This window comes from Mastigoproctus giganteus, chromosome 5 (assembly GCF_048544385.1).
Source record: "Mastigoproctus giganteus isolate SK-2022 chromosome 5, ASM4854438v1, whole genome shotgun sequence".
Lineage (NCBI taxonomy): Eukaryota > Metazoa > Arthropoda > Arachnida > Uropygi > Thelyphonidae > Mastigoproctus > Mastigoproctus giganteus.
The window spans coordinates 41,245,950-41,268,857 of NC_143579.1; the positions used below are offsets into that span (position 1 = coordinate 41,245,950).

Genomic DNA, 22,908 nt, shown 5'->3' on the forward strand with positions numbered 1-22,908 from the left:
GTATTCCGAGATTTTCATCCATCGAATATGCTTTTATCTCTGAGCCCCATCCAGATAATTGGTTAATAATTGATATAAAATGTTTATCCCCCAAATTTCGGGGAAACAAGGAAGGAGATTTAATTAAAATTGACCTCCTCTCTTTTTAACATTCTTCGACTTGCACTGAAGAAAATGGTAAGGATGTGTATCCCAATTTTTGGCTGGATAAGGAGGTTGATCTCCTTTTGTCTATGCCCCATCATTGATTTTAACATATGGTTGCGAAATGAATTTGTTAGTATAATGGAAACTCCCGATAATCCGAAAAACGAAAGAAAGTCTCTTAAAGCCTTCCCCCCCACCCTAAAACGTAAATTTAATAAAAATATTATTAGTAGGTTGTAAAATATGAAAACAAAATTTGTGACATCTGGCGTTATGATATTTGTTATTGCTGTAGTCAATCAAGGAAGCTAAGAGGGGGGTGTCATGAAGCATCAATTTATTTTGGACTTTTTTCAACCCGCATGATTTGAAAAACAAGATTCTGCAATCCCCTCTTGTGATGCGTTTTTAGCATACGCATGGTAATGTCAGCAAATCATTGGGATGCAGTTTCTGTGTGGAGTAGAGAAAACCAGAAGCCATTAATATGGCACCTGACAGTTATTGATGTGTGCGGGACGAACTGTGTAAAATATTGCAGCATCATCAGCGAAGAGAACCATTATTCACCATGTTAGGTTCAACAAGCGGTCCCGTAAGAGTAGTTGAGCTTGTTCCCTCTGATTAGCAAACAGAGTAGGAAAAATGTGGAAAACATGTCCCTTGTGGTGGTTCAAGCGGCTGAACAGAAAGATGGTATTAAGCGTTAAGCCTTTTAGTTTGTTGAGAATCCTATAGATATCTTGTTTATAGAATATCGCTTCCCAGAAAGATAGGACTGGGGGGTTATGCAAGACCAGAGCGTCGGTGTACGTTTTGAAAGACGCTATCATTAATGTTCCCTTTTGGAACATCTTTATCCCTTTAAAATCTCAGTTTTTATTCTTTTCGAGTATAGGAGAAAAAGGTTTCTGAATGTTCAAAAACACAGCAATTTATTTTCGGCCCCAATATATTTGTAGATGGCTCTTAAATATTTATGAAGCTAAAGACACCAAGATATCTCTTGATATCTTTAGCTGTACTTTTACTTTTATCTTGATTTACTTAGGTAGCGATATTAACTTCAAAAAAATACTTAAAATTTCAAAGATTTTTCACCGTTTTTTTTTTTTAAACTTGAAAATTTTATTACTTTTTAATTTAATTTTTGCTTCCGGTTTTAAGGCGGAACTTATAAATTTAAGCGGGATAAATGAACTTATAAGGGATGATTTATTTGTCAGTAGTTGAACGAGAACTGATAATTACTTGGGTTTCTAAAAACAAACAAACAAAAAATATATATAACGTCACCAATCACTAAGCTTAAGTCCAAGTTGTTTATTTTCCCCTCTAGTCGTCATGAATAATTCACCCCCGTTCCCCCCAGCAGCAAATGCAAGAGAGACGGACTAGTGTCAGCGTTGGAGCACTTAGTTGCGAATGGTGATAGCAAAGAGCAAGTTCTAATTCTCAATTATTTACAGCTCACGTCTTCAACTGGGCACGCGTATTTAGAAGGAAATAAGAGAGGAATTCCCATCGCTCGCGCAGGTACACGATCCCCCTTACGGGCATGGCAGAAAGCCAGCTCTCTCTCTCTCTCTCTCTCTCTCTCTCTCTCTAATTAGCTGGTGCCCACCCTGAACTTATCGTACGTTCTAGAGCCGCAATCCTTGACCAAATTACCTGTCCGTGCTTAGTGCTGGCTGCCGTTGCCGCACACAGAGGTGACCTCAGGTCTCGAGGATCCAGAGATTGTCCAAGATAACGAAGCACTCTTCCCCCCCCCCCTTTTTCCTTCCTCGCTCTACTATGTTATAAGGGAAAAAAAGGGGGAAGGGAAGTATAAGAGAAGAATGGAAAAGGCTTAAATATAATGGCTGGAAGATTGGTTAAGCAGTCAGCACCAATGTAAGAGACAGTGAAAGAACACACAATGTTCAAAACTGAAAGAGACTGCCGAGTAGAAGTTCCTTTGCACTTAATCTTGCGAAGGTCTGTTGGAGTTGGACGTTTCTCAAAATATTTAGATTGAGCGAAAGTGGCAGGAAAATATGTAAGAGCGTTTTGTTATTTACGAACAAAGACATTGATCCAAAATGTTTAATACTTGACCATAAATGATTGCCATCAAGAATTAAAACAATATTAAAGGTTGTCAGGGCATGGTGACATGCTCTCGAGGTCCTACTATCTCGACAAGTTTACTGAAAGAAGAACTGTTTATAGTTTTAATTGACCAACACATTAATGCAATGGGATGACACAAGAACTGTCCAACTTTAAATCAACCATAGCCTCCCACATGAAAACGCACTCCAATGTTTCTAGCATTACTGAAAAGGAGCTGCAACTTATTGAGAATGCGTCATCATTAGGGGGATAATAGATTTGATTTTAGATTGGCTATGATATTGTCCATGAAATATTAGACAGAATTAGGTATAAAAAATTTCTTTTCTTTTTTTCACAGAGGAAGTATGTCTGTTGGAAAATTTGTTTAAAAAATCCACGCGAAATAAGACAGATAACGAAGATCTGTTAAGGAAAAATTCGCCAGTGAACTGTTCATAGAAAATTACAGAAAAAAAGAAAGAAATACGCCTAATCTTAGGAGACATCCGGAAGTCGTCGAAGTGGAACTAGTAAGAAGGGGAGGTTAGTAATCTAATAACTTTACAGACATCATTTCTTACTGTCTAGTTATAGGTAGAAATCTTTGTTAATGATCGTCTTATTATATTTTCACGCCGACTAATAGCGAACAATACCCACTCGCTACCTTATAGCGTTGACAAAAAGAAGAAAAAAAAAATCAAATAAATATTTAAAAACCATCATCCGTAACATAAACTCCCTAATGACTTTCTCTTATGAAGAAAAACTTGAAAGAACAGCCAGACCAGTGTGCGGAAGCTACCAAAGACGGATAATGAATCTTTAAAAAAAAAGTTAGCAAAAAAATAAAAGCTAACAAAAAAAAAAGTTAGATACCTAATGACAATTCATCTGCCAAGAAACAAATTATAAAACTGATAGTGTATGGTAAATGAATACAGATAATTGGCGAGGTATTAAAAAAAACAAGTCCTTTCCCTCTCCAACCTCCACAAATGTGGTACCTAATGACTATTCATACCAAAAGTGGCATGTCAGAACTCGTTACTGATGTACTATCTCAAGTGCTCCTATTTTTTTTTTCTCTCCCCTAAACCAATTTATCCAGGATAACAAACATTACAGGAAGTGTTTGGTATTTCGCTGAGAAAGGCACACAACTCATTATTAAACTAATGTGAAAGTTAAAAGTTCGCTTGAAGGATAAATAAATAGATATGAAATAAAAGAAAATAAATAATTGAAGAATTACGTTTTTATTTTTAGATTTAACAATAGCGCATTAATAAAATACCAATTGCAAATACAGAAAAACACTTTTCCATAGTAACTGTTTCTATGACAACAAGATGACATCCGGTAGCTATGATATACATTTTATGGACATGCGCGTTATACATCGGAATTGATTCTGTCTTATTGCACGAAATGTATAATTCAAAATATGGCTCTCAGAACGCCCACCCCCCTCTTCCTACTATTATTTAGTAATGAAAATACCTCAGTTCACCCACTCGTTCCTTTTAGAACAAAGAATCTTTCACTAAGTGGATTATAGTGAGATTACAAGAAAGTATTTGATGGAACTTTTGAATCATCTCAAATCTTCCCAATTATCAATACTCTGTTAATGAAACTTTTATTACCTAAACGACTGTAGATTTGTAAAAGTCTCTACAGGGTATAGCTTACCATTTCTGTAGGGAGAATGCGATCATATACGTTTAACAATAAATTATAAACACCAGATCGCGAACAGGTCCCAACAGTGAATCAATTATATACAATGATTAATGAATCCCTTGGAGACTATTGTAACACTAGTCCGGAAGGGCCGATAAACGCCATCAGGATGAAAATTTAATCATCTGAATACGTTTCAGTTTTAAATTGGTTATGCCTTAGGTTAAGAACGTACAGTGGCGATGTCCAAACAGTCTTCTGCGCCCTTATAACCTGGAGCAACCAACTGACCACTTGGAGAAAAAAGATCACAGATTATGATCCCGTTTCCATGGTAATAACTGAAATGTCTGCCACAGTTGAGTGACGCATTTCTTGGCTCACTTTAGGAAAATGATAAAAAACTGGCTTACCTGAGGACACATTTTACACTGGTACTTCCTTCCCGTGCCGTTGGCGGCAGCAGCTGCGGCAGCGGCGACCGTGGCGGCATTTAGTGTCGGAGTTTTAACGATAGCATTGATGGGTTGAGGTACCACCAACATGGAACCGCTGGAACTGGTAGTGGACACCGGTGGACTGTTACTACTGCTGTTGTTGTTGTTACGGTTTCCATGGTTACCGTACATACTGTGCATCTGGGAGGGCTCCATCCCACCGGAGCGGCCCTCCTCCAAGCTGCTCCCAGGACCTGTAAGAGATACAAAAAGTATTTGTAATTTTTTTTCGTTTGTTTTTAAATATTTAAAATTAAATGTATTTAATAAATTTATTTATTAAATAAATTATTTATTAATTTTTAATTATTTATTTTACAATTTATTAATTAATACACGTTGTAATTTTCGCAAGGGGGTCATCGACTGATTTTTAAAGATCTATTGGTATACTCTTTGCTCAGATCGTATCAGTGAAATTATTCGTATAGGGATGAAATCTTTTATTCTGCGTTCCATCAATAAACCCTAGTCTTCCAATAAATGTGCTGTTCAAGAGAAGAATGCAGCTTATTGCAAATTTACATCTCCATTTTCTGCCTGAAATAAAACTCGCAACAACTGTAAAGAAATTATTAATCAATCCGAACTCGATTATGAACAGGCTAAGAGAAAAAAAACTTGCTTTTTGTTCAAATGGTAATGAAGCCTTCTGGTCTCTTGTCAAAGCTAATGGCCTAAACTTCTGTTCATCTATACTCCTTTCTCCGTTACAGCTTAAATGGTTCTATTAGACCTTAAAAGAATTTTAAGGTCCTGGTGGCATTGCTTTTCTTGTTCTCAAAACCTGTGCGCCAAAATTTGCTCCTGTTTTGAGTCGCCTTTTTAGACTTTCTTATTTCACTGGTGTTTTCCTTCCACGGTGGAATTTGCTCATATTCAGATAGGTCTCAAAAAGAATGGCAAATCCTTTTCTTCCAATTATCTCCCATTGCTCTTTTCTCTGCTCTTTCCAAAGTGAGGGAAAAATTCATTAATCGCCAACCTTTTAAACTATCTCGAAACCTTCCATCTGACCAAAAATCGCCAGTATGGATTATATCAGTGTCGATCCACTGGTGACATATTGAATTATTGGGTTGTGTTACTTGTCTGGACAAGATTTATGAAAAAGTTTGGTGAAGATGAAGCAGCTGCTTTTGACATTTTTAAGGCTTTTGATTCCGTTTGTCATAAAGTTCTAAATAAACTCCTTTCTTATGAACTGCCGACTGCTTTATTTGCAAGAGTAGCCAGTTTTCTCCTTGACCAAGTGATGACAAATGGCTCTCTGTCTTCTAACTTGTCCTCTAATGTTGGTGCTCTTCCAAGTTCAGTTCTTTCTCCCACTCTTTTCTACTTGTATGTTAACGACCTTCTTCCACCGAATGGAAAACCTATCCATAGTTTTTCTGATGGTAGCACACTACACTCCATCTTTCACTTTGGGAAGCTTTGCACTGCATAAAGAACTTCAACTTCTGGAATATTCACCACTAATTCCTTAAATGCCGATCTTCAAGTAATAAGGCGAAGAAAACTTTACTTAACTTCAATCTTTCTAAAATTCAATCCTGTTTTATTTCTGATAAGAAAGGAGTCTACTGCAGCTGTGCTCTTCTTCATTGACACATCTGCACGGTAGCACAGTGGCATCGTCACTGTCTTTCCTACAGTGGAAAAGGCCAGGGTTCGAATCCTGTCAATGACGCGAGGAACTTTTATGGGCTTTTTTCGCTCCGTGGCTGAGTTAGTCGGTCTCAATCGCAATTAGTAAGGTTCCTCCACCGGAAACTCGGGTTTTTCGTCCAGCAAAACAGGCAAATCGACCAGAGAACACACGTAGTTGACGCACATAATACCTTGGGTAGATGGCCCAAATTTTACGGGAATAATATTAAAATGTTGTAAATATTGTGATGGTTTGTATTATCATAGAAGATAATTCTCATTAAAATAACAGAACTACTATCCATTCGGTATAGACGTCCACTTGTTTAGAATTGCTATTACTCTTCGCAAAAATAATGCAAGCCAATGCAGCGTAAACAACAACAGAAAAAAAAAAAAAAAAAACATACTAACCCAAACAAAAAAAGCTCCCTTCAATTACTTCGATTAATTATCTTTTTTAAGTATTTGTCCAATCCGTTTTTATATTCTAATAAACTTTCATAAGTGACGTGACTAGGTAGGAGTTAACATTTAGGCTAAAAGCAGATTTTTGTGCATTTGTTTTGAAATTATCCTTCCTATATATATATTTACATCCCTTGTGTATGTCACCCGAGAAAAGAATCAAGATTTTTCTGAGCAATCAGGTCGCTACGTAGATGATTCTTTCCAAACACTGCAACTTTAGAGAATCCAAGTCTTTCTTGATATATAATATGCCTTTTCTGCCTATAACTTACAAGCAAATTAGAATACAGACTATGAAACAAATGAAGATAGTTACTCTACAGATTACATCAAGATCTACTCAATGTTCAGTGGAATCTCAAATAAACGAACGTTTTTTTTTTTGGGATTCGAATCGCATAATTTACAAATAAATAAAATAAAATATATACGTGCATGATTGATTAGTGGCACGACGAAATTTGAGACATATAGAGAACGGATACTCATCTCTCTCTCTCGCTCACACACACACGCACGCACACGCACACGGGAGTAACGCGCGCGAATAATCTGGCCAATGAACACTTAAAAGTGAAAGTGGCCGAGTTATTCGTAGAACATCGCAGAGACAGGGCGATGCTGATTACTTGAGCCCCATAAAGGGAGACTGACAGGAAACAATAACAACGTGAGTAGCATATTGATAACAGGAGTTCGCAGTGCGCGCGAATCAGCATGCATGAACTGGAGATTGATAGACACTTCACTGTGGAGAGTTGCTCAAGTCTATTATCCCGTTTCGCTAGTGTGGGCAATGTAGGGAAACGTTTACCAGACCGCAACTATTATTGTCTGTAATGTCTCGTGTAAATCGTGCAGTCCATCCCTTCACCTCTTTCCAGGTATACTCTCTCTCTCTCTCTCTCTCTCTCTTTATTTGGACAAAAGTAATGATCTCCAATTCTTTGCTAGCCTATCATCCCTCTTTTCATTCTGTAACCGATTTTTATTTCGTTGTATTGGTGATAAGAGCCCAGTAATCAACGCCATCTGGTGCAAAAATGAAGAATCATCAGTTCTCAGCTACCTACAGAGATTGAGTGAAAGTTCTGGTAGGTCCCAGGGTGTAAAACTACTCCTTCACCATCTACTCTTTGAGATCCATAGCAGAATAGAGCCGAGTTTTACAACTAATAGGGTTTTGGGGGGCAGATCTTAAGTTATGTGTACCCTTGATGTCCTAAGACTATTGTTATTCCATGAAAATGATGATAACAATAGTAAATATTTTTAAGGCGCAGCCAACTTATCCACAGATTTCTCATAATTCGGAATGGGATTCCGAAATTTGAAATTTAATAATTATTATTATGTATTTTAATTATTATTTTTGAAAATTTCTACGTCTTTTCAAAAATTTGTAATTTTCTATTTTAATCTAAAAACTATAAATTAAGAAAAATATTTAAAATTAATCAGAGAATATGGAAGGTGGCGCTGCTGTTCCTTCGCTTATAATGAAAGAGCTAGAAATGGCAGTATCGAAATACCATTGTTAAATGTTATAATCAACACAACTCAACAACCATTAATGTTGAAGAAACTAAAAGTATAAATTTAATTCAATCAATTTTAAGTTTTCCTGATTCAGTTCAACAGAAAGATTATTCGTTCACAACAAGCTTTAAATATTTCTGAATCTGTAGACTACGACTCTATAAAAATACTTGTCAATAACATTAAGTTAACAAAATGGCCTTTCTTGTTAAAAAATGATTATATAAAATTTTAAATACTCTGTAATTAGAGCAAGTTGAAAACTTTAATTGCAAGCGGCTAATAAATTCCCTTGAGGTGAGGGGTTCATAATTATGATATGTCATTAGACTCAGTTGAAAGTGGGATGAAAACCAGAAACAAGATCACGTTTTTTTTTCTATTTATAGATGACGTCATAATTTTCTTTTTTGGCGGAAATGACGTCACGTGAGAAAAATTGTCAGTTTTTTCTCGCAGTTACCGTTGCAATCAGAAGGGATCAAAAACATGAGTTCTACAACTTCCTCACATAAGAAGCCATTCAGGGGTTTATTCCAATACGGTATTTTCATGTTTACTTTCTCAAAATGAAGGCCAGTATGACACCACCTAATCATACTTATGGCAAACTAATTAAAACTTTCTAACAAGCTTAAAAACAAAACACGATTTTGTACACCTAACCAAAATAGGCGCATTATTTTTGCATTTTGATTAAATTCCGCAAACTTCATTATGCAAATCGCTAATTAATTAACCCGGGCTACCACCACACTTTAAAACACTCCAGAGATGTTGGAAAGATTGGTGGTCCTAATAGGTATTATACAAAGGGAATATTTTCTTGATCATAATTTGTTTATCTTTATTTTTTTTTATCTTTCGTACATGTTTTGAACGAATTAATTTTAGGACGTCACCAGAAAGAAAAAATTCCCCGGTGTATCTGTTTTTTTTCAAAAATGAATGAATACAAACTTCAGAGAAAATGGTACTCTTGGGGCCCAAGAGTAAACCTACTCAACAGAAAAGAAAGAACTTCCTTTTCAAGCAATTTTAACAGTCTATTGTTTTTTAAACTATTCAGATTTTTTTTTTAATATCTCCAGCTTTTCGGCTGAAATCAAGGACATTGAGACAACCATAGCCGAGTGGTCAAGTGATATACAACGCCACGTGAAGCCATTGCAAGAAACGACATTCTTGTAGTTTTTATCTTGTAAACTAACCCTAAGGGGCAGTTCTGGATTATAATCAGAATATTTAACTCTTGTTTGAATATACAATAAAGATACACAATCGCACGAATTGTGCTGCCATCTGCTGGTTACCCTTTGTCATTATTCTATATATAAATCTCAAGTATCCATCTACTTCAATTTCTTTCTTTTAAACTCATTTTAGTAAGGACATGCCAAGGAAATTAACTTCGTTTTGAATTTCAAATGTTCTATCCCTTCTGTAACTGTGGCCAAGGGCGCTCAGGCATCGTGCTGCCCCCGAGTGTTAAATTTTGTGAACAAGACGGCGTACCCAAAGAGTGATGTGTGTTTCTGCCAAAAGGAACTACATACAGCTATCGCTAACTGACTTGGGGTTGTGAAGATAATTTAAATACTTTAAGTATCCAGGCTGATTCATTTTGAAACTTTTGTGAACAAGATGGCGTACCCAGAGATTGGTACATGCAGCTATTCTAACTGACTTTGGGTCGCAAAGATAATTTAAATACTTTCAGTATCCAGGCTGATTCATTATTTCTACAGCATTCTTATAGTGAACAGGAGGGGGAGGGTGAAGTCATAGAAAATATCACGGTTGACAGGCTATTTGTGGAGAAAAGGGTTAAGGGATGTGATGAACACGAACAAGGTTCATTCCATTTTCGTCAACTATGGCTAGTTAAGCAATAGGATACGAACACTGAAGGGCTATGCATCATTCTTTGACTACATAAAGGAAGATAAATCCCCTCCTTCCTGTCAACTGTATACATACATAAAAAACAGAATGGCCAAAGACGTGACCAGTTAGAAAACGTGTTGGATCAACACACCATATACAAAGTGAGTGTACGTGCATGTGTATGTATGTATTGTGTATATCGTACAATGAAGTTCCTTCTGTTTGAAACAACCACGACCTAAATGTCTTCAGGCGTATTGGTAATATTCAGTTGTTGTCAAAGATGGAGAAACTGATTACAATAATGTGAGTTCAGTTAGAATTAAAATAATCCTGAAGGCAATCAAAAACTTCATTTGATTGCCTTCGGGATTTATGGGATGAAAAACTTGAGATTTACAGACAAGGATGTAGTCCAGAAAAATATGCGAGTAAACATGGTACAGATCCGAAAAAGCCGCAAAGATGCAGAAACTGATTACAATAATGTGGGATCAGTTCGATTTAAAATAACCGGAAGGCAACCAACCCCCATGAAGTATCAATACACACTCTCAGTAAATTGCGTGTTACGGTCGATATGACAGTTTTGTGGGATGAAAAACTAGAGTTTCTGGGAATTAACAGTTCGTAATATGCACGCGATTTACTGACATGATATATCTCAGAAAAATATGCAAGTAAATATGGTAAAGATCCATAAAAGACTCTTATTTTAAGATTTCAGCCAAAAAAATTGTCTAATACGGATTTTTCAGTATGAAAGTATTGCATCTCTTCGAGAATATAACATCAGTATTCGATAAACTTTTTTTTTCTTTCTCTCTCTCTAACAGACACGAATAATTACTAAATCTTCAAAGAGTGCGAAAATTTTACATTGGTTTATTTCCTGTATTGAGGTTCAGGGAATACAAAAACAGTGGGATGTAATTATGGCTAGAAAGGTTTACACCCAGAAATTAAGGTGTAGATGAAGAGATACGAGCTGGATTGCTGCCAATCGTGTACTGCACCTCTTATTGCAATCCCTCAGGGATATCCTTCAACTGTGCAGGAAAATTAAGTAGCAGATCCGAGAAAATTAAAGACACGTAAACAATCATTAACTATGGAAATTGTAAGTTGAAAAATGCGAGACTCTTGTATTGGGCAGGTGGGTTGTCCTAACGATCAGTAGGAGCAAATGGCTCTGTACGTTTGGGGTTACTGTTGTTTTATGTTCAAATAGTCAACAGGGTATCGATACAGGTGTTGAGAACCTCATTGAAATGCTGGCTGTAGTTCACCCTCAAGATGTAGGAATAAGTGACGTAAGTGCTTGGAAATATTTGTAACACTTTTCTTTTAATGACAGACTTAAATATGGCTGTAGGAGTCGTATTTTCCCTCATTTGAGAATAAAAAAGATCAAAAGCTGCTGTAGTTAGAATCTTGGCTAAAAAGATATGTATGTTGCCAATCACCCCCGCTCCATTTCCTACATCAGGGGAGTTAACGCGAATCACAAAGACAATAACGTAAACAGGAAGAAGTGGTCACAAGTGTGACCGCAATCCCTACAACTTAAATAACAAGTTAGTTAACATATACAGATAGTTACATTTCAGGCGCATTAGCAAATGGAAATAATTTATGATTTATGAAAAAAATAAGAATAAATAAATCAGCAAAAAGCAACGATTTTATGCGCGAACCGAGAAAATTTCGTTTCTGCGCATCCGCTATATTGTCCATTCATTCTTCCAATAATGACATTTGGAGTGGCTCAAAAATATCACTCTCAAAGACCCAATTATAAAATTTCATGAAAATCCATCCACTAGGAGTCAAGTTGTTACATGCGGACGGACAAACGGATAATGAAATAATAATTGTTCGTTTTACATTCGTTTGCTTTTAATGGAAGTCGATTTATTACAGAAGATGGACGGATAGAGAAACAATTTATTAATCAGCAACAATTTATAATTAAATAACAATTTATTAATTAGAAACAAATTATATGGGAAACGATTTATTACATGCAGACGGACGAACAAAGGAATAATAGTTCTCTTATTTCTGTCGGTCAGATTTTAATGAAATTTGGAGTGATTACAAATCTTTCTAAAAGATACAGAATTTCAAATATAAAGGGGTGGCTAGACAAATATTGTAAAAGGACTAAATATAAAATTTCATAAAAATCTGTCCATTGGGAATCGAGTTTTTACATGCGGACGGACCGACAGACAGATGAATATGGTGAAGACAAGAAGCGTGTTATGCTAATGTGTCTAAAATTCATAAATTATATTCAGTTTCATAAGTCTTCCTAGTTAGGAGATCGTGTATTTTTTTTTTCAAGGATAAATACTCCGAAATATTCTATATTGATAAATATTATTGTAATATATTACTGAATACAGAAATTCCTCTTTTCGACGCAATAAAGGAATTAGGATTAGGGATATCCTATAGCTTCGTTCCTTCTGGGCTGATAGGATTCATTTCTGCAGAGAACTCTTGGGAAACCAAGATTCCATCCCAAATCGGATAGAAGCCATTCGTGCTAAAATAAAATGAAAATAATTACTAACTGCTTTAACACTTTCACCCATCATTTATGCATCAGTTGAGCCTTGAGGGTTGTGATTAAGCAATCAAATTTTGTATCACTAAAAAAAAAAAAAAACGCTAAAAATCTTCGTACAGGTGGACACCGGGCTAATGGCATGGAATCCTACTAACACCAAGTTGTTGATGAGCAATAATGAACTTGAAAAAGAAAAAAAAAAAGAATAATAAAAAAAATAGGGCACGTAAAAGCCTTTAGCAACGCAATATTCGGATACGATAAGAGCCCCCTAGCAACAATTCTCAGCGTATGGAAGGGATTCGTGACAAACCATCACATCAATGAACTCCGCACGAAACTAGTGCACCACAGGTGTCCGCTGTGATTAATTATATTAAAACCCAAGTTTAGAATTTTAATAAAACGAAGGTGAAGGAAATTAACTGATAATTAGAACCTACCTGCAATTATTGATCGGTGCGTAATTATCGATCTTTTCTAACTAATTTGCTCAGGGCTTCCTTGCTAGTCGGAAGGAAAGGAAGACCTCCGACGGAAGGGCTAGCAAAATTACTTCATGTGTTTCCTACTAGATAAGCCTCCCCCTCCCCCGCCTTTGAACTTTCTTCGGCATTTTCGTAAACTTTGGGCGCATTTTATTGGCTGCATCGAAGCGTATCGATGGGAAGGTCTTAATGAAGTTAACGTCATCATCAACTCATTTCGGGTGGTGGCTCTCCTTTCTTCTTCGATTACCCCAATCTTAAAACAGAAATGATCCATAATAATAAAAAAAAAAAGAAATTTATTTATCCATTAGGTGGCCTGATAATTTCCGTCTTCGAAGTTTCCTTTCGATATTGGTAATTAAACAGCAAGGTCCTATCAGAGTTCGGGTTGTTACATTAAGCGTCAATGTAGCTAAGGCCACGAGGCGTCGGTATATTGTGTCCTTCAGCTTGCAGCCTAAGTGTTGAGTTTTCATTTGGCACTAAAATGAAACCCTACCAAGGAACTGGTGGAAAGTGTTTCCACGACAGTTGAATGCCCTCTGGGGTCAAAGGTGGAGCTACATCTTATTAATTTGTCCATTGATAAGTTGTAGGCCCGTCATCAAACGTGATGGTTTCTGTCTACGTTTGTTAGACTAGGTTGTTCAAAGTCGATTGATATCACTGCTTCACGATTATTAGTAATATCAATCCATCCTGGAATCGACTGATATCAGAGGTATCAATCGATTCCTGGATGGAAAGATTATCTGTAATCAGTTTGTTGTTTGCTGGTAATACTTATGGGTTCTCCCGAAAACTCCGATGTTTTCGGGAGAACCCAGTTTTAAATATATTTCATCCAATTGGTTTACAATTATCTTCTCATTTGTATTTAGACATTTAGGCTTTTCTCTGATATTTATATATATAGCCCTATCGTTCTCAAACATGAATAAAATTGGCATGTAATTAAGTTTCTTTTTCCGAACTATTAATTAAGAAACAGATAAATTGTGACGTGATGCAATGGAAGTAGAAATTGGTATCAAGGTCTGCGACTGGAAGATTGTTTTATCAATGTCTTTATGTTATCAATTAGCCTTATTAGCTTAATATCTCGACTTGCTAATTTACCAATTTCATGATTTATATTATGGTCTTGAAGTTTGCTTTAATGCTTTCCTGCGAATAAAGTTTATTGAATTATATTCGGCTCATTTTTGAGATAATAAATTTGCTGCTGCTTTCGGTTTCCAGCATGAGATATTCAATTATTTTTTAACTAGCAGCATTGCTATAATTTAAACAGTTCGATTCCAGTTTTAATAAATTCGATTTTGTGACTACTACAATATACATGTTTATCAAATATTCATCTAATATTTACTTTACGTGAAATATATTTCCAGGTATTAAGATTCCTTGTTTCGAAACAAGGAAACAAAACAGACAAAACCTTGAAGAAACAGTAAATATTGACTCTTTTCAATTGTGTTTCTATCACGATCTTACAATGACGTCACAAGCAGGTCTGTAACGTTACGATGGCGTCGACTGAGCCAGGTGCGCAAGAAACCTGTTCGAACTTGCATCACAGTGAGACATGTCACGTAATAGAACCGCAAGCTTCTATGCTCAGTCTTTTGAAGGGGATGGAAGAGGCACCATCTACTAGTTTCTGATCACCTCCACAAGAGGAATAATCGTAATAAATTTATAGCTTATCACCAGAATTTGTGCATTCAGTTGGGCTTGCTGCTTGAGTCCCTGGCAGGACCAAGCACCAGGAAATTGTCCAATGTCCCAGTGGTCTAATCCGTCCCTAAACCATTGCAACGCTTTCTACAATATTTAAAATGTGTCGTTTTTCCCCATAACAGAAGTATAAAAATCGTCGATTCAGCTCAACCCACGCCACAGTCCTGACGACTATTAATCTTGTAGTTTACTGAGCAGGAAGACTTAGTGAATACATTACCTGGAACTGGTATCGGAGATCATATCGAATTTAAGTATTTTATCCCTTGTTAAAAACTGACAAACCCTCTACTGTGTTTGGCTTACACCAAATTTTTGTTCAATAAACACCTGCCGAATTGCGATGCTGCACAGGGCGGTCTATCTGGGGAAGGTCTACACACTGATTATTAGCCAATCAAGTGTCAGCCTATGTAGATTTGTAAGTGACGCTCCCAATTCCTAAGGCTACGGACGTCTGTAGATGTTCGCTGTCAAGTTCAAGGCCTTATTTCATCAAGGTTATGTCCTACTGCTACCTTGTCCTGGTGGTTTACGAAATACGAAAATTAAACGTGGATTTTTGTATTCCTTTAGTCAAAGTCCAACAAGGAAAAAAAACAAAACAAGGAAACTCTGTCTACCCAGTATTGTTTACGTAATACCAAACTGGGTTAGCATCAACCTCCAAGATAGATTATTCCATCGGCCTACTTAATTGACCAAAGTAAATGATTATTATTGATTTAAAGTTTGTAACAGGTACTAATAATTAACAGGAAAACCAATTGAATGCGTGCATTGGCCAATACGTTTTAATACTGAGAAATTGGCAAGAGGCTGCAGGTTATTGACTCACGCGCTGTGAACCACATTTGGCACAACCCACACAACTGTACAAACTGGTGACTAACACTGAAGCCCTGAGAACAGATTGTCAGTGCGTGACCCACTAAAATATACTCTCACTTCGCGATAACAGTTGGTCGCAGTTCATTATGGATACTAGACACCCTTGATGTTTCTAAATCTAATGGAAACACGTGCGTGGATATTTAAAGGAAAATTAAAAATAAAAATGGAAATTAGTCTGGACACAAATCTAATTGGTTCTCGGGAGGAGGTATGAGAAGGAAGGTGTAGAAATAGATCATTGCGATGGAAAACACGCAATATATAAAGATTTAATCGCGTGTCAATGGCTGTTGAGTAACTACCAAAATATAGCTCATATAAAAAGTCATTTCAATGTTTCAAAATACTTTAAGAGTTGATTCAGCAAATTTGAAATCATTGAAAACTCCATTTTTATTTTTAACTCAAACAGCCATTGCTGAGCATCAGTTCAGAATCGAACATATATTCATATGACCTTTTTTATGATTGTTTTTCAGGTCCTGCAACTTCGGCCCACATCTTATGGAGTTATAACATTCAGTATAGAATCTAGAATTTGGCTTTGAGGGAGACTGGAGATTAGAGTCGCTGTTTTGACCTAGAAGAAATTACTACGTTTTTTTTTGTTTTGATCGAGTCTCTTTTTGGGGTGGTTGAAGCAGGTCCTCCGTGACAGTATGTCTGCTTCATCACTCATTCGGAGAGGTTTAGGTCCAAGCCCCATCGATGACTGATGGAATTTCTAAAGACCTCTTCAATCGGAAGAGATTCACAACTTCTGGATGAAGTCATCCAGCAGGACAAGTCTGTAATAGCTCATCAATTGAATTCAATTGTTGAAATGAAACTGTAATTGGTCCATTAGAAGCATGTAGTTGCAGAAAATTGTAGTGGATGGCAGATAAGATTTACCAAGGTCTTTGCTATGGATGAAGCATATTACTCTTCCAGTTTTTAAAAGGGGGGGATGGTAAATTATGAATGACATCAGAATGACAAGTTTACAAGACAGAAAAAAGACGTAAAGTAAATAAAAAAATTGGAGACCCAAAGACAATAACATCGTACAAAATAAAATTTATTATTCGGTGTTAAATTAATTATTAATTAATTAGATTAAATTAATTAAAATATTTTAGTTCTATTTGAGAATTCAATCGATAATCCATATTAGAAATCGAAATAATTCCGATGGTACTCCAATTAATATTATTCATTTTGCACGCTGAATCCTTGAAATAATTTTCCTATGCCTCTGCACTTAGTCTGTCTAGAAGACTCATGATTGCAAGATGTATCACGTTTCTGTTCATGCGAAACAAAAGCTTGTTTCTCAATATGCCCTTCTAGCTACCTGTACAACGCTAACTTTATCCCCACTTAAAATTACGTCCCCCAAACCCGTCGAACTGGAGCGAAACCCGAAGGTTCATTCAATGTAAGCGTTCATTGAATCGCAGCTGCAAAGCATAAAATGTTTGCCCAGGTAGATGTTTACCCATGACAGCTACTACTCCACCAGAGCGCGCGCGCGCGTCGAATGAACACACACCTACACATCTTCGGTACACGAAGGAGGAGACAGTCTTTATTTCTCTACAAGGAGCAGCAAGTAACTGGTAGGTCTTAGCCCTTTTGTGGCTAGAGAGCGGTCGATTCCATCATTAGTCTTGTTGTCAGCGAACTACGCATGCGCCAGTTTTAAGTGTACCAGAAATGGTTCAGAATAGATGACAATGACTGAAGTTTCCTAATTCTTCACTGGTGTTTGAACCGATGTATTTGGAACAATATCTAATAATGAAAACTTCCCACTCCAATGTTGCTGGCTTGTCAGATTAAAGAAACAAGGATCTGCACTCATTAATATCCATCCAGACTGACAGAAACACTCTAGACATTATACCTCGTGGTCTGGTTTAACTGCAAAATGAATTTGAAATCTTGTGCATTAGACAGTCGGCTAGAAGATCGACTATTAATCTTGGAGGAGTCATGAAACTTCTTATATTGCTAGTCTGGTAGGTCGGATGACGCCAAAAAACCATAAGAATATTTATTTACTTATTTTCCATTGACTTAAAAGTTTTAAAGAAATATTTAGGGTGTATACTGGACGGTTGTCCAATAAGAAAACTGAATACCGAAGAGAAAATTAGAACAACTCAAATACAAATTCCCAAATATTGATATGTCCAGTCAATAACAATGAATCTTTAAATGGTAACTCTAAAATAAAATTTAAAAATAACTCTCTCGCCAGATGGCGCAGATCATTTCTGACAGGCTTTTCTTCTGACATTATTGATTACAAGTTTATTTTCTAGCGTCTGACCTTGGGGATTTTCTTTTTTAACTTTTTATTCTTTTACATTTCTTGCCAAGCAGGAAGCGAATATTGCAAATGGTATAAGGACAGACGGGAAATAAACGTATTTCTAGTCGATTTAAAATATTCCAGGATGTTGGCTCATGGCTGATAATAATGATATTCAATACCGTTGCTTTAATGGTGACTCATCAACTTCATCGTTACCCATGCGGGAAAATTCTAGATGGTTTTATCTGACTTTGTTTCTTTGTATGTTAATATCGGCAAAAATATACAATGTAGGTAACTTGATTTTAATTTTTAATGATCTTAAGTTTCAACCGCCAAGTACATGGTGATTTTAAAGTTGTTCAACCATCAAATTGTAAGTTGTGACTTGCAGTGTTGTGCGCATGATCAGAATACTTTATGCCAACTGTCTATGAATTGCTTTACAGTAAAGATGATCTACCATGGTAGTCAGCAATGAAACGGTGGATAACATTCTTCAATGTTTGTTGCAATCGTCCAGAAGATCACTTAGACCGGCCCAGCAGACGATTGTCCAATGAGAGCGTACAGAAGTCTATACAGCTTTTGAAGTTATACTCTTATTACATTAAATTATGCGTGCACTTAGAGGACTTAGATAAACACAGATGGTACTGCTATCTTCCCCATGAGGAACAATTTATGGCTACCAAAAATCCCCAGACATCTTCTTCACCCTAAATTTTCCTTTGTGGACATTTACAAAAATGTGTAAGCAAACCTGTTCTGCAAAGGTAAAGAACTGGCAGAACTACTGAAAAGAGCGAAACAGAGTCAGATTGCTTAAAGAACAGAAAATATAAGGAAGGCTGCGATAGCAGTGTCACATCTTTTAAATAAATGGCAGGTTAGAGTTTTGGCAATGCCAGTTTTCAAAAATTAGCAACTCTTTCTTGGTTAAAGCAATCATTCTTAACTACTGTGAGAATTAAGATCAGACGCCACCACTTGGGATGCCATCTGATGGAAGAATACAATATAATCCCATACACAGTTTTCGTAATGTAATACATTCAAAGCAAGGCTTCCAAGGAACTCCAGTGAACTGGGGAGTACTGTGCTCAGCTGTCTTGACCTTAATCTTACACAAAATCCCCTGTTGGATAGTTTGTGGAGGTTGAACAATACTTAGGCGATATTCTCTTGCCTGGTTTTGCACTCCTTGAGTGACCTTTTACCTAATGGTTAATAGCCTAATAAACAAGCTGATGACTGATACCCAATGGTCCTTATTTAAAAATATTTGCAGGTGTCACACTAATTTTGTACCTCAACTGAATTCATACTTTTGTACCTCGTACCTCAACTGAATTAGACTTAAAAGTCATTTCCAAGTCTCAGCTTGTTTCTATTAACATTTTCCATGCGTATTTGCTTATATAAACAGTATTCATGTTACAGTTGCTGTCGTGCATTAACGCCAAAGCAGCTAAGGTCATGAGGTATCGACATTTCTTGGGGCATAGACCAAAATAGATGTCAGATGTACTGATGATCTTAATGGCAAAGAAGAAAGTGTATGAGAAGAATTTCAATTATCGGGGACCCTGAATCGTACAAGAAATATAAATCCAGCCCGCAATAAAGTTATCTAAGGGTTAGACATGCTACGACAGATTATGAGAAGTCTTAGGTTAGGACACAAAGAACTGTATCAAAGATTGCTTTGCTTATATGAATACTCTAGGAAAGGGATGTATAATCTTCGTCGCTGGTGTGCTCTTTTCGCAATAATCTCCTTCAAAATGTAAAAACTTGTGCCACCAATGAATCCACTCAAAGAAGAACTGTCTCCGTAAACTTCTAACGTTTCTCTCACAGCTTCTGTAGCACTCATGGCATCGAAGCCCTCGTGAGTAGAACAGTTGGTAGAATCGCTGTCATCCCCACACTGGGTGGAAAAGATTTGAGTTCGAGTACCGTAGATGACACGAGGAATTTTTATGGGCCTTTTTCACAACTTGGTTGAGTGAGTCGGTCTTAGGCAATGGTAGAGTGGTTTTTCCTCCCGGAAACTGGAGTTTTTCGTCCAGCAAACAGAAAATCGACCACAGAACACATGCAATTTACAGATAGTATACAGAGCAATATGGCTTTAGTCGCTGATGCTCCTAAAAGTCCTACTACACAAAATACCCCATCGAACACAGTAGCGTACAACAAAGCGTTGTTCGAATCTTTCATTATGCAACTCACAAGACGGTTCACACTTGCAGAACGTAACATAAGGTCACTTTCCAACTACGAGACATGTCAGTACTTGCAAATGTGTCAGCATATTCTTGAACATACACTCTGCCATCTACAACTCTGCCGAAACTTGAGAAGTTGTACGGTGGCGCTGTCATTTCACGAATTAAACAGTAGTAATGGAAGCATGTGATGCAAGAAAGCAAGTGTAGAAAGCAAAAGTAGTTATGTAGCATCAGCCAAAAAAAATAAATAAATAACCAATTTCACACATCCATTCCCTCTAAAAGTTTGTCCAGTTCCTCCTTGAATTTATTTAAGCTATTAACTTCTACAACGACAGATGAAAGTTTGTTCCACCAATCAACTACCCGCTGGCTAAAGGCAAATTTCCACACATCTAATCTACAACTATCTTTCCTCAATTTGAATTTATGCCCCCATCAGGTTCTGAGGAAGAGGAAGAATCCCATCAGAATTCAGCGTACTCAACCCATCAGATCACTTCGCAGGTGCTTAGTCTCCAGACGCTACAATTTGCAAAACTTAAGCCTTTCTTCGTAAGAGCAACCCTTTGTTCCATTCATTAATCTTGTTACCCTTCTCTGTACTCGCTCCAGCAGCTCTACATCCTTCTTAAAATGAGGCGTCCACACCTGTATACAGTACTCAAGGTGTGGCCTGACCATTGCCTTATACAGAGGGACAATAACCTCCTTATCCCTGGTAGCACAATTCCTGTATATCATTGACAATACCACATGACCTGCTCTGGCAGCCTGTCTGCATTGCTCAGAAAACTTCATATCTGACTGCACAATTATCCCAGGTCTCTTTTATTCTCCACTACACTGAGTGTAACACCACCCAGTTGGTACATTTCTCTAGGGTAATTTCTACCCATATGCAGTAAATGATCGGTCTTTGTCAAAGCAATCCAAATACTGTATGTTGAATCGAGTTCAGGTATGTAAAAATCTGGTTGGCCACCTCATTAGAAATTTGAAGTAATATCAGTTGAATCTTCTAAATTACTTTTTTTATAATGAAAGAGGAAAACCTGATCACATATTTTTCTGTACTGCATTTCATTAGAAATGAGGTGTTGTTGTAATTCACACTTTTATATCCGTTTGTGTGCCACAAAGCTTGAAAAACACGAAAGATATTAGAACCTATAGCACTTAGTACTGTGCATGGGTTGAAAGTTGAGAAAATAGAAGATGCTTGATATTATACTTGAATTTCTGTAGACTATAATTTAAGAACTGCATCTGAAGGAAGATTATTCCAGAAAATGGAAGTTGAAGGCATAAATGAGGAAGAATAAAAGTTCTGTGAATTTGAAGTTGGGCAGTAAAGGATGCCGACTGGTTGTGGTATATGTTCTGATTGGTTTTCAAGAGAGTGGAGGAATTACAGATGACAATTCAGAAGAAAAATGCGATGGAAGTATCTATAGAAAGCATCATGGAAGTATCTATAGAAAAGGCGCAGCAGAGAGTGGAAAGACTTTGTAAAAAACGGATCATTAATTAACCTGACTGCTCTCTTTTGAATGGAGTACAGAAACCTGAGATATTTTGAGGATACCATACCAGATGTGGGAACAACATTCCTTAGTAGAGAGGATTTGAGATTTGTACAGAGTGAGTGAAGCAATATTTGAGATATACTTATGCCAGGAGAGATTGGAAGTGGGTAATCCCTAATAAAGATATGCGATTTTGTTCAGAAATCTAAGTGTCGACGAAGGTAAGCATAGGAGCAGAAGAGTCCTTTTTGTGAGATATGATAAGACTGTTTTAGAAGGATTGAAATTAAGTTATCTTTGCCCCATTGGAGAATTACCTGGAGATCAGTATTTAGGAAATGATGGTGAATATTCGAGATTTTGAAGCTGTTTGTGCAAGGATAGGTTTCTTAAAATGGAAGGTGAAATGCCATGTGCTATCATCAGCAAAACTATGGATGGGATTTCCAGTCAATGGAAGAAGGTCATTAATATACAAGACGAAAAGAATGGGAAAAAGAACTGAACCTTGGGGAACACCAGAATTGGTGAAGTTAGAAGACAGAGGGCCATCTACCATCTCACGCAGTGAGGGGCCAGAGAGAAAACAGCATACCTAATTGTAAAAACAGTCGGAAATTCGAAAGATGGGAACTTGTTTAGAAGCCCTTTATGCCCAACACGATCAGAATCCTTAGACATGACACTTTAATTATATCAGGATGTGAAATTTCATATAAAATTTTATATGTGAGTACTATTAAAAATTAAGGAAAAAAACCAATTGTAACTTAATTTTTGGACACCAATACATTTTAATAGAAATAAGTGCAAGTATTTCTTTATCAGTGGCACTTACTTGCGGTCTTTCTTATTATTAAGAATTAAAATAAATTTATGCACGGGAATGTTCCCAAAGAGCTTTTAGTCTGAAATATTATTATCCAAAAGTGATTTAGCCACTAAGCCGTTCAGCGGGCTTCTCTCTTTTTTGTTGCTTAAGCAGTTTAAGAACTGAGAATATTTTTGTGTGGTAATTCTCCTATTAAAAGTTGATCCTTGCCTTTTGGAGTTAAATAAATTTCTAACATGATTTCATTAATTTTAAATTTTAATATTGTTAAAAATACGATTCAACTGTGGCCACAGTTCTTTCTGAATTAATAATTTATCACAGA

General features: G+C 36.6%; 1 protein-coding gene across 1 annotated transcript in view; it reads right to left on the minus strand.

The window, feature by feature from the left end:
- Positions 1-22,908, minus strand: part of LOC150085323 (uncharacterized) — a 736,427-nt gene that overhangs the window by 569,648 nt on the left and 143,871 nt on the right. Inside the window, exon 4 of the mRNA XM_090374526.1 lies at positions 4,347-4,624. Coding sequence (XP_090230652.1) covers positions 4,347-4,624 — 278 coding nt within the window. The remainder of the gene's footprint in view (positions 1-4,346; positions 4,625-22,908) is intronic.